General features: G+C 34.7%; 2 protein-coding genes across 4 annotated transcripts in view; one reads left to right on the top strand and one right to left on the bottom strand.

Annotated features, from left to right (window-relative positions):
- Nucleotides 1–2,327: 2,327 nt before the first annotated feature.
- Nucleotides 2,328–9,704, top strand: LOC117104630 (probable RNA-dependent RNA polymerase 1). Of its 2 annotated transcripts, none has more exons than XM_033245499.1 (6): nt 2,328–2,566; nt 3,569–3,837; nt 4,256–5,279; nt 5,685–5,865; nt 6,145–6,402; nt 6,496–9,704. In XM_033245499.1, exons 1-6 carry the CDS (start codon nt 2,369–2,371, stop codon nt 8,397–8,399), a joined length of 3,834 nt encoding a protein of 1,277 aa, XP_033101390.1. In that variant the 5' UTR covers nt 2,328–2,368; the 3' UTR covers nt 8,400–9,704. The 2 variants fall into 2 exon arrangements, with proteins under 2 accessions (XP_033101390.1, XP_033101389.1); XM_033245498.1 differs by having other exon boundaries at nt 4,256–5,402.
- Nucleotides 9,489–12,691, bottom strand: part of LOC117104631 (nucleoside diphosphate-linked moiety X motif 13-like) — a 7,778-nt gene continuing 4,575 nt past the window's right edge. For both annotated transcript variants that reach the window (XM_033245500.1, XM_033245501.1), the window contains exons 4-7: nt 12,298–12,423; nt 11,432–11,543; nt 10,600–10,757; nt 9,489–9,928 (exon numbers count right to left, since the gene is read on the bottom strand). In XM_033245500.1, the coding sequence (XP_033101391.1) occupies nt 9,758–9,928; nt 10,600–10,757; nt 11,432–11,543; nt 12,298–12,423 (567 nt within the window). In that variant the 3' untranslated portion in view covers nt 9,489–9,757. The remainder of the gene's footprint in view (nt 9,929–10,599; nt 10,758–11,431; nt 11,544–12,297; nt 12,424–12,691) is intronic.

The raw sequence follows: 12,691 nt of genomic DNA, 5'->3' as shown, positions 1-12,691 counted from the left end.
AAAATTCAAGATTGGGTCTAAAAAATCCCAAGATTGCTTTTAAAAACCCAAGATTCGCAAAATATTAGTACTGTATATAAACTTCATTTAAAAGTCCTTCATTTTAAAGCTTTTTCAATGAATCATATTCTGTACAGTATTTTGTACTGTATAAGCAGCTTTAACGAAGTGTCTGCTTTTCGAGACCAGAAATTCGTTCGCTTTGGGCCATACTATTAGAAAATTTGAAAAACTATTACTCTGTGCGTTCGTGGAAAATCCTTTTTGGTGATTAAAACGTGATATCCTTTCCTCTGGCATTGTATGTTAGGCCAAGAATTTGAAGTTTGTGCGCAATTTCAAACAATCGATGTTAACAAAGCCTCAGTACTTCACACAATACATAGGCCTACCGGGCCTTATTATATAAAAGGGCATAATCGATATTTACAGAGTGTCTAATTGATCTGTCAATTTTATACCAGAGGGGCCTACAGTATTGCATAGGAGTATTTAACAATAAGAAAAATTGAGAAAACAGTTTCCTTTGAAATTTACTTAAGCGATGTGTATAAGAGACAGGTCTAGAAGTGTAGAGATACGGACCCTAATATTAAAAACTGTTGAATTCTAAATGATTACAAGATGACCAAGCATATGAATGAATCAGTCTAAAATGATATTCAAAGATATTACACTGTACAGCTAACCGCTAATGTTGGTTTTGCATGTCTATTACACACCGTCACTCACAAATGTATGTAAAAATTGGTCGTAAAATTTGATAAGTTAACCATTAAAATATATTGTAAATATTTATTTAAATCCGTACACCGATTTTGTTTCAAGTTGTTTGTTTTCAATATTATAGCTGTTTCTTTACGATGACAATGTTTTGAAATCGTACTGTATAACACTCCAAAATTTGTTTTATGGGCAAACAACAGAAGGCTCTAAATGTTTACAAGTTGACAAAGCGTGTTGCTGCATAATTATTTTTCAGTTACGATCACTATTCAGGCATAGAGCAGCTGTTTCGTTACCGGTTGGTACATTTCTTACAAACATTCAGCCAAAGGCCAGTGAGCCAAAGGCCAGTGAAAGTTTTTATCGATGTTTGCCATGATCCTTATGTGAGCTATCGAGTCATGGTTTGCCGGAGTTGCGTTCAATTTAAATCTCCGAACTTCTGAAGCTGAGATATTCTAGAATGTAGGATTGTATTGTAGGCTACAATTTAAAAACGGGTGACCAAATAATGAATTAGGTGCTAAATTTTGATTTAATACTGGGAAAGTAAAAACAGACATTCCGTCCGAGTGGGACTCATTCAAAAATTCTAGGGGGTTCGCTAGAAAACAGGGGGGTTCGCTAGAAAAGGGGGGTTCGCCCGAACCATAAAAACCCTCCCTGGCTACGGGCCTGGACACAGTAGGCCTTTAATGTAATGTTACTTAAGTATGCATATTGTACTTACTATATGGTATAGCAACCGACACGAGGAGCTTATAGGCGGCTGGAAAAATATTAATTAGCCCCTGTTAAATTGTGGATTTATTTTTTGTTCTAAGTATCCTCAATAGGCCTATATAGGACTATATTCATCAATCCAATATTAGTTTTCATGTCATGTACAGTATATTATTATTATTTTATAACTGTTGGTGCTATGTTTTTGTTGTAGTCAGTTAACTTATATTGTTGTTATTATCTACCACCAGTAATATTAGGCCTACTCGCCCTCTAATAATTATATGATTATTTTTTTTATCATCAACAACATCATCATTATTATCATCATCATCATCATTTTTATCATAATCGTCGTCTTCGTCATCGTCATCCTCGTCATTATTATTATTATTATTATTATTATTATTAATTATCATCATTATTATTAGCCTATTATTATTATTATTATTATTATTATTTATATTACTGTATTATTATTATATGTCAGCGTCATGTACATGTATAGTACAGAAAGTTTTGAATTTGCAATGAAGAGGTCGGTAGTTACACTCGTACGTCTGTGCCTTTGGACAAAGCCCCTACATGCAAGAAGTAGGCCTACTGGATATATCAGTAATTATATGTGGCGTAAATGTGTACAGTGTGACCAAAAAAAAAATAAATAAATAAATTTAAAAAAAAAAAAACGATCACACATTGAGAACGATTTCTCATGAATATAAATTTCTTTTAAGATTCCTTTCAGTCGGCGCTAAAACTATAGAAATGGATTTTTATATTAAGTACAGTATTAGCAAGAGTATTAGTAAACAAAATCAAATTATAAACTATGTTAAAAGGTATGATTATTATTTCAATAAACCAATTTCTTTTAATAATTACTTATTACTATGTTTCTTCAAGTAGGTCTCAACGAATGAATAAAATGAGTCAATCTGCTTCCATCCCATCTTTTGAAATTTTGTACCAAACCAAACAGGCACTGTGTGATGCAGAATGTCACAAGCTAATCCAAAGCCAGGAAATCAAATCAAGTTCTCAGCGTAAACACCTTGGTAACTTCTTGACAATATGGCGTGTAGGGTCACACATTAACATACCGCCTTTCACAAAAGTGAGTAATCATACAAATAAGTGAATTATACTGGTACTGGTACGAGCATTTATAATGCGCCTCTTTCCTTGCGGTTATAAAGCGCAGTTCATTTCTCTGATCATTGGGTCGACTGTGTATAAGAGACAGATATACATATATATCGATCTCACAATTATTACTGTAAATTTTGAACTCGGTCCTAAATATAACAGTACTAAATACCGTTTTTAAGGTGTGCAAACAGTTAAACATCGAATTAAAACCATCGGCCTTTCAAATCCGCTATGGAGGATGTAAAGGAGTTCTTGCAGTAGATCCAACAATTCCTGGTGAAAAGATTGTAATACGTAAAAGTATGAAGAAGTTCGAAAGTGATGATTGTGACTTGGAGAAAATGACAGAGTCAAAACCAGGTACGTATTAAATTTTTACAGGAAGTAGGTGTATCTTTTATACTTCCAAAAGCAAATACATGCAACTTTCAATTATTGTAGGCCTAATTAGTGGTGTCTTTCACAAAGTATCAGTATAAGAACTGTCTCTTATACACATCTAGATGTGTATAAGAGACAGTATATATATCGTCTTGTCGTCAAATCCTTATAAAAAGAGGGCGTATCATATTGATCTCTGTTAATTGCTATGGATCAAGGACTAGTGTTGTCTAACCACGCATGCGCGTGTGAAGCATTAGATGCTTTAATTGGTTAAGGCGTGAGCATAGAGAGCAGATGTTCCCAGGTTCGAATCCCGGTTACTCTGAACGTTCTGCGGTAATGCTATAAATGTTGGAATGTTAAAGAAGAGGAATTTCCGAGATCTGTGAGTGTGATAAGGAAGTTTCCTTAGCCGGGATTCGAATCCGGACCTTCTGCTGTTATGACGCCTTAACCAATTGGTCCACGGAGGCTTCGTTGGAAATTCGAATCCGATTTGAGCAACGATTTTTCACACTCACATGATAGAGGAACAAATACTGTGTGTCTATGACTATTATATGGCTTATCTACAACTTTCCAGATACGAGAGCAATGGTGTTTTGAGGGCATACGGCATTCTCCATGGTTGAGACCGTTGCAAATTAAAACTGTTTATGGCAAGGAAAGCGGCGATTATCATCACCCAGATGTGAAAGTCAATGCAGTGTATCTTGGCTGTATGCTCGATCGGGGCACGTTTAGCTGCCAGTATGCCCACCACATTGGCGAAATCAGTGCGTCATTTGAACACGATTCAAAGCGGCTCATCGTGGATTTCTGCAACGTCGATTTTAGAACTTATCCTCACAAGTAAGCTAAGAAGTGGTCATTAGTGGCGGATTCAAATGGGGGTGGGGGCAGCCCGTTCCCCTAATTATTTTTTAAAATAGAAAAAAAAAATTAGGCCTGAAAGTGCATTTCCGGCCATCTATAAGTGCCATTATCATATAACTTTTCTAACCTCAGCTCCTACCGTGGTACTACATGATCTAGTCACTCGATCTGTGAAAGTAGGTTATTTGCAATAGGCCTAACGTGTGTCATATCATCACGTGCCATTATCATTATCTATCATTTTTATAATTGTACAATTATCATTATCAAGATCAGTATCACAACCAAAATCACCATATCCCATCACCATCACCGTCGTATATACTCATCATCATCATTATCAAATCATTAAAAAAATATATTACTTCGACATTATTCTTTTTTCTATTTTCAGATTTGTTTACGAGTATCAAGATTTATTTGATAAGATTTTAGTAGATTACAAACGCAATACGTGGAAGCTATATTTCTTTGTTAAAGTACCACCACGCATTCGTCGTGCTGACACATATTTTGCGGATGAAGGTACAAAATGGATTCGTACAACGACTTTTAGGGACTGTAAGCCATATATTATTGGTAATTCTTCTGTGATTTGTTTGGAATTTGATCGAAACTCAGAAAAAGACCTTAATGAGATCATTAGAAGGTTCGAAACTTCAACCATTCAAACATTCAATGTATACTATGCTCATGTTAGTCACAAAGCAGCATCTTGCAATACTCGTCTTGAGTTTTTATTCTCTGAATACGGGACTGATTATGCGCTTCAGTCATTTTTCTCACTTGGAATGGTATCAACTCTTAGAAGTAATGAATTGTTACGCTACATCAAAGTAGTTCAGGAAGAAACCAATGAAGAAATATTAGAGAGAGCATTATATTCGCTAAGTAGACAGCTTGAAAATGATCATTTCATTGACCTCAAAGAAGCTTTCGTCTTTCTTCTAAATGAAGAGAAGAATAAGAGAACTAAAGAAGAGGTTCCAAGCAGTTGTAAGTACGTTCGTCGTATCTACTGCACTCCGACAAGGCTCATAATTGAACAGCCAGAATTAATGTTCAGCAATAGGATACTGAGACGTTACGGCGAAGAATTCTGTGCTCGAATCGTATTCCGAGACGAGAATTATCGCAAGCTAAATGGCACGGAAGCTAATAGTTCTACTGATATAGCTGAGAGAATAATTGAAGTTCTGTCAAATGGTGTACAAATTTGTAACCGTTGTTACAAATTCCTTGCGTGTTCTAATAGTCAGCTGCGTGATCATGGGTGTTGGTTATACGCAGAGGACGACGATGGTAACACCGGAGAAACAATACGTAAAAATATGGGTGACTTTCGCAAAATAAATATAGTTGCCAAGTACATTTCTCGAATGGGACAATGTTTTTCAACTTCGGAATCAGCATTAAAGGTAGAAGTTGAATCAGGCCAAGTCGATTTTGGTAATGATATTGAAGGTGGTTTTGACAGGGAATTAAAACCATATTGTTTTTCGGACGGAATTGGAAAAATTTCGGAAGTACTACGGAATAAAGTACAGTATATAAAATATTTTATTATATTAGTAAAGTTAAGTGGAGATGATAGGATAAAGAAAAGATGGCGAAAAAAAATAAAGAAATGATGATAATGGAGAAGATAATGATGATAATGACAACGTCGACGTTGATGATGGTGTTGATCAGGATGATGATAAGTACGGTAGAAATATATATATATATATATCATGACACAGTATGGTATCTGTCTCTTATACACATCTCTGTAAATTTTGAACTCGATCCTAAATATAACAGTACTAAATACCGTCTTTAAGGTGTGCAAACAGTTAAACATCGAATTAAAACCATCGGCCTTTCAAATCCGCTATGGAGGATGTAAAGGAGTTCTTGCAGTAGATCCAACAATTCCTGGTGAAAAGATTGTAATACGTAAAAGTATGAAGAAGTTCGAAAGTGATGATTGTGACTTGGAGAAAATGACAGAGTCAAAACCAGGTACGTATTAAATTTTTACCAATTCTTAACTGTTAAGTTGTCAGGAAGTAGGTGTATCTTTTATACTTCCAAAAGCAAATACATGCAACTTTCAATTATTGTAGGCCTAATTAGTGGTGTCTTTCACAAAGTATCAGTATAAGAAGATGCAGATTACAGTTCGTGAAGGAAGACACCCTGGCGTTGGGTGAATTAGACTTTGAAAGTAAATACCTTAACTGCCAAGAAATGATATTTCATTGCCGTGATGTAATAACGTACATATTATTTTACACATAGGCCGACTTTTTCTGAACTATCAAGCGATCACATTGCTTTCTGGAAGGGGCGTGCCTGATAAAGTATTTATTCAACTGCAAGAAGCCATGTTATATCGTCTGGCTAATATGATGTTGTATGAATTTCAATCAGCTGTGTCATTGAATAAGCATGTACGCAATGGTATGGCGTTCACCATGATTTCGCAAAGTGGCATTGCACTAACACAAGAGCCATTTTTCAAAGGAATGCTAAAGGCACTTTATAAACACTCTGTGGGTAAGTACCATTTTTTAAAAACAATGCCTAATAAATATATTTCATACATAAGAATTTTTTTTTTTATGAAAACGATTTTTGTCTTTCTATAAGGTCATCTGAAAAGAAAGGCTCGTATAGAAATTCCTGAAGAATTTGGAAGAAACATGATCGGTACTATTGATGAAACAGCAAGTCTACAGTATGGTCAAGTCTTTGTACAATACTCTAAGCACATATTTGCTCCTCAGACAGAAACTATTATTCACAAAGGTCCTGTTGTGATCACAAAGTTCCCAGCCCTTCACCCAGGAGACATTAGGAAGTTCGAGGCGGTTGATGTTCCATCTTTACGTCACATGATAGATTGTGTTGTCTTTCCACAGACAGGTAACAGACCTCATCCTGACGAGATGGCAGGCTCTGATTTAGATGGAGATGAGTACTTTGTAACATGGATGCCACAATTATTGATCCAGAAAAATGTCCCTCCTATGCATTTTCCATCTTCTCCACCTAAAATACATTATGGTGAAATAAAAGAGAAAGATATGATACAGTACATATCAGATTACATTAAGAATGATAGGGTAGGAGTAATTGCCAATGCCCATCTGACATTTGCCGATTCTGAAACAGATGGAATATTTTCAGATGTTTGTATCGAACTTGCCAAGAAGTTTTCCAAAGCTATTGACTTTCCTAAGACAGGATCCTGTCCAGAGTTAGAAAAAAATGAGCACCCAAAAAACTATCCTCATTTTATGAACAAACGAGATAAAACAGGTTATATATCTAAAAAGGCATTGGGACAGCTTTACACACAGTGTCGAAATGTTGAATCAATCACATGGCAGAAAGATGGCAGAGATGAGTATAAAGGAACACAAAGAGACCCTCACCTGTTGTATCCAGGACATGAGGAATACATTGAGGAAGCTGAGAGGATACGGAATGAATACAGCCACGATCTCACGACAATCATGACACAGTATGGTATTGAGAATGAAAGTGAGATAATGTCGGGCTGTTTAAACACACTCAGCAGGCGCATTACAGAACGAAACGAGCGATTTGACACAGAGAGACTAGTGGCTGAGAAAGTTAGAAATCTTCGTAAAAAATACAGGAAAAAATTTGAATCAGACCTTCAAAAAGAAGGAATATTTAGCAAGGAGGAGATCGAACGAAAGCGATATGCCAAAGCCTCAGCCTGGTATATTGCGACGTACAGAAGAGACCCTGAACTCTTGAGCTTCCCCTGGGTTATGTCCGACGTCTTGGCACAACTGAAGAACTATCGTGTTACTTTCTTTACTGTCCGACCATTAGATAAAAATCCTGTATTTAGTAGCTTATCTAATGAGATATACACATATTCTAAAGGGCAACATATCCATGTCATGAAACATAGTTTTCTGACAGAACACCAACAGGTTAACGCTGTCAAAGACATACTGGTAGAATGGGATCATATGCTGAACCCTGGATCAAGCGATGTTAACAGAACTATTGCATTAGTTCAACATTTTGAAGACTTTGTTTTCAATAAACATGGACGTTTTCCACGTTTAGAGCCCTCAGTAATTTTGTTAGATTTTTTGGCATACTTAGGCAGCTCCAAATCGAAACTATCAGATGAAAGTCCACTTCGAGGTCCAACTTCCAAAATTTCAAAGAAAACTTTTCAACGATTTTGCACAGAGGCTGAGAGAAGTTATCATAAGTTGGCACTGTTTGGAACACTTACTTGCCTTTTTGGGCGCGAGTATCATGAACAAATTGAGCAGCAGTTTACTATTGGTCCAATTTGGAGGCAAAATAGAGAAATCCTCAAAAGATGCGTACTTGAGGTGAGACGTTCAATGGAAATTTACCTTTGGTATCGACCAATTCGAAAAGGACGGTCAGACTTTTGGTTTTTCACATTTGCTGGTTCATACCTGCAGTATCTTGAACTCAGTAAAATTGCAGATGCATGGGGCCGTAACCAGTACATTACTACGGAGCCTATCTAAGAGAAGGTCATTTGATTTTCTAATTTGATGAGTGAAATTTTAAAATCCAGCAAGAAAGATTAAAAAAAAAAAATCTGAAGAATAGATATGCTAAAGTAGTGTGGTTATTTGATGTGTGATGGGGCAGATGTAGAGGCTAAGGGATTTTCTTTTATTCTTCCAAACTTGCCAATGTCGATTTTTGCTTATAGTAAAACACCTTACTGATATTCTTCCAGTACATGCAGCATGCAAGACTACTTCCCGCTGAACAGACCCGTGTATACCAAAAATATATAGTGTGTTCGTACGGTTAAGTCTTTGGTTTGTGGTGTTCACCTGGTTTACTAATAATAATCACATAATCACAGGCGATTATTTTCTCTCCGACCGAAAGTTGTCGAGCTTTCCTTTACAGGGTCCAACTCTGTCCGACGAGGGGTGGGAGCTGTGTTGTGTCTCATGTACGAAATTGTTGCTTATATAGCAGAAACGAGCAATTTTCAGTGAATGTTTGATGATTGTTTTGTAAGTAGTTGAACAGCCACTGAATAATTGTAAATGGCAATATTAACATTTGTGTGCGTTGTACATATCTGACTTGCTTATTATTTTTTAATAATAAAATAAAATAATATTCAGTTCTTAATAATAATCTTAATATCATCTGCAAGCATTTTGTTCATGATTCTTTTATATATGCGTTTTCGATTTATGTATTATGTTATATCGTTTATGTAACTTATTCGACAATTTAATGCGATACCGGTGTGACACTTCGCAGATTGAAGCTGTTTTTAGTTTATGTACTTTTAAGTCAAAATTATTTACTGCTTGTTGTTGCATTGAGGCTTTTCTCTGCATAACCCGCTTTATAAGATTTTATATATTCATTGTATCATATTTTATTATGGATGTATTTTAATATATTTTTATTCTTTTTGCGTTCGATTTTTAAAATTGTTTTTAAATCTGATGTTTTGAATTTGTGATGTACTTTTGTATTGTATTTATATTGAATGTATTTTAATGTATTTTAAGGTTTTATCGAGCAAACAATATCTTCATTTGGAGATAATAAAGTTAATCTGATAATTATTATTAATAAATAGTTTGCTGTAAGACAGAAGAAAACGAAGGTAAAAACGAGGTGCATTCCTATTTGTTACATTTACAGTGTAATATAATTTATTTCCAATTTAGTAACAATTTATTCCATTTATAATGATTCAGTAAGTAAAATAAATATAGAGTAAAATATCAAATGAAACATAGAATGTTATCTACTGTTCAATATTTTCTTTTAACTTGCTGTATAAATTTGTTCTTTATGTCCAATATCATATAAATATAACATTCATATATAGGAACATCGGTTATTACTTAGTGAATGCCCAATGCTTAATTAGATGATGAGCAATAGCCCCTGGTGGTGGAAACCATATCGATGACCTCCCGGCCTTTGAACGTGTATTTGATTCAAGTACAGACTTTACTTCTTCTCTAGACATCCATCTTGCATCTTCTAATTCCTTCTCATCTAAGCTCATCTGATAATTAAAAAAAATAAACATGAATTTAATTAACAATCAAATTGAATTTATCTATTTCATAGTCAAACCAAAAGTCATTGATTGGGGGCACAATAGTTATTCACCTCAGCATCTTTTCGTGATAGTAGTACTTTTTCGAGAATAAAATATTTTAAAGTAAACCTGAGAGTTGCTTTTTTAATACATGTTGCAATCAAAACTGCAATTTAAATTGTGTTGCAATAAAGAGATTTTCTTGATGTGAATTGTGTATTTCACACCATAAAGAATCAGTATTTGAAGGTGTTTAATTTGTGCTTTCTATATTCTATTGAGTGACTAGTACTAACAGATCTTTAAGTACTTATTACAATTACACAACACTGTATTTTACAAATACTAACATTATTAAGGAATTGTTGATATAAAGATATAAGATGGTTATTCCTGATGATGACATAATTAATGTCAAAATATTGAATCTCAACACGATGGCGTGCATTCCGATACGTATGTATTATACTATCTTAAGATGGTTACTGTTCGTAAAATGGACATTTTAATGTAACGACAATAGTAACAACAATAAGAGCCACATTAAAAACAATATTTTCAATTACATTATAATGCACAGGGAGGCTTTTCCCTATAAGATTGTTTATAAATCCACTCTGTGGTAAGGGTCATACCTGATGTGCGGTGCCTGGTATGATGGTTGCATAGCAGCCTATCATCAAACCGCTGGTGGGGAATGGCCAATGTTGAGATTGCTGGTAATGCACATTGTCAACCAGAAGTCCAACCTCCTCAGCTACTTCTCGCCGTGTACTCATCTCTATTGTTTCACCTGAACAATTTTGAAGAGAAATATAAGTGTTCATATGAAAAAATATAATCATTATTGTCACTCAATTAAATGTACATTTAATGTATTATCATATCGCTCCACAAATGAGAATTATACAAAGATCAAAAGTGGTGTATATTACTTGAAAATTTCCAGAAATACACAAATTCCGTGTAATGGCCATTGCTGATCATCAAGAAAATAACAAACACAATTTCGTCAGAAAAAAAATTCTATGTAATGTTTTACAGAATGTGAGACTATAAAATTGTTTAAATAAACCTTTCAAATTCCTAAACTGTTGGAGTTTGCTGAGGGCTTCGCACCTGAAACCCACCTCAGTGGTTCTTAGCTGCCCATCTCTTCTCCACTTAGGCACCCATCGAGGAAACTGGCCTTTCCATTAGGTACACCATCTGCCAGGGAGATTGAACCCCTTTACACAATGCTGTTCAATGTCATTTGCATGCCTATTGTTAGGCCATGTTCCTCAATTCATGTTAACAACAATTCTTGTTTAATGGATCTATAGAGCTGAAACCGAAAGCTGCCAATTATGATTTAGAAATACCTTCTAGTTAGTTGGTCTCTTTAGGTCTGTACCAGCATTAGGTCAAGTGACCACTGCTATAGCTAATCGCATAATCGGTTAGTTGGTGTAATAAGAATCTCACCTATCTCACAGAACCCAGCTAAGGCACTAAACATCCCTTGAGGAAATGTTGGCTGTCTTACAACTAAACATCTATCACCATCCATGACTAATGTTATAACAATTGGTGCCATCTGGTATACAGGAGAAACAAACAGAATACTTTGAATAAAGATAAAAAGCAGACACTGACTAATCATAATGTCATTCAAACAATGATTTGGGTAATAACAACGACTATGATGATGGTAACAATGATTAAATACTAATAACTACAATATTGATAATGATGACTGTGATATTAAATATGATGCACTGATATACAGCAATAAACTTTTTGATAAACTTTTTGATAATATTAGCAAAATTAAATTTTCTTATGATGATAACCATCATCACCATAATCCCGATGATGACAGTCAAAGTAATAGTAAGTATAAAGATGCTGATGGTTAAGTTAAGATAATGTTGATGATATTGGTAATAACTAATATTAATAAAATATGGCGAAGACAAGCCAAAAACATGTCACTCCTCATAATCTATTTTATTGCACTAAAATTAAATTTATATATCTACATATCTACATATGCCACTTTCAACTTTAAAACATGTTGATGATTTTCTGCCTCAAAAATAGCCAACATCATAAACTTTGAAGGCTGATTTCTCAAATAATGTTCTTTGAACAGCTGTACAGTATGCTTAAACTCCTGTAACTTCATAACGAAATGTCAGATTTCAATTATTCTTTTACCATTTTATAATTTCTCGTTACTTTTTTGGCTGGTCTTTGCCACAAATACAATCAATAGCAACAATGACGATGAAGATGGAGATGATGATGATGCTTTGACAAAGTAGAAATTTCAAGATAACAATTCCTACCTTTGGATAATTAACTTGATTACATTCTTCGCACATACGTTTACTGCCAACTGCATCTGAAACTGTCTTTGTTCCACAGTTTGGGCAAAAACTATTCATTGAATGCCATTTTAACAACCCATAGCCCTGAAAGAAATATTAAAATTGGTTACATTAATGAATAATTTTATTTGTTATTAATATTTCAAAAAGTGCAAACACTAATACTGTGTACACAATTCGTCGCTCACATCACGAACTAACACAATCAAAGTAGATTGTGTTAGTTCGTGAAATCACAGTAGCGCGTCAAAACGAGCGCGTATTTGTTGTCAAGCAATTTTGTATTCTTTACCACACAAAAAGTCCTTAACGACAACAGCGCGTATTTTGACGCGCTTTTTTGATTTCACGA

The sequence above is a fragment of the Anneissia japonica genome, unplaced genomic scaffold, assembly GCF_011630105.1.
Source record: "Anneissia japonica isolate Jap-2015-1 unplaced genomic scaffold, ASM1163010v1 scaffold287712_len2945570_cov188, whole genome shotgun sequence".
Lineage (NCBI taxonomy): Eukaryota > Metazoa > Echinodermata > Crinoidea > Comatulida > Comatulidae > Anneissia > Anneissia japonica.
Note: the sequence above shows the minus strand (reverse complement) of the source record. Positions and strands in the feature narration are given on the sequence as shown.

Bases quoted from the DNA above. Each gene is read 5' to 3' on its own strand.
- LOC117104630 (XM_033245498.1), top strand. From the start codon at position 2,369: ATGAATAAAATGAGTCAATCTGCTTCCATCCCATCTTTTGAAATTTTG. The intron at 2,567-3,568 runs GTGAGTAATCAT...ACAACTTTCCAG, and splicing joins ACATACCGCCTTTCACAAAA to ATACGAGAGCAATGGTGTTT. The intron at 5,866-6,144 runs GTACGTATTAAA...TTTTACACATAG, and splicing joins AATGACAGAGTCAAAACCAG to GCCGACTTTTTCTGAACTAT.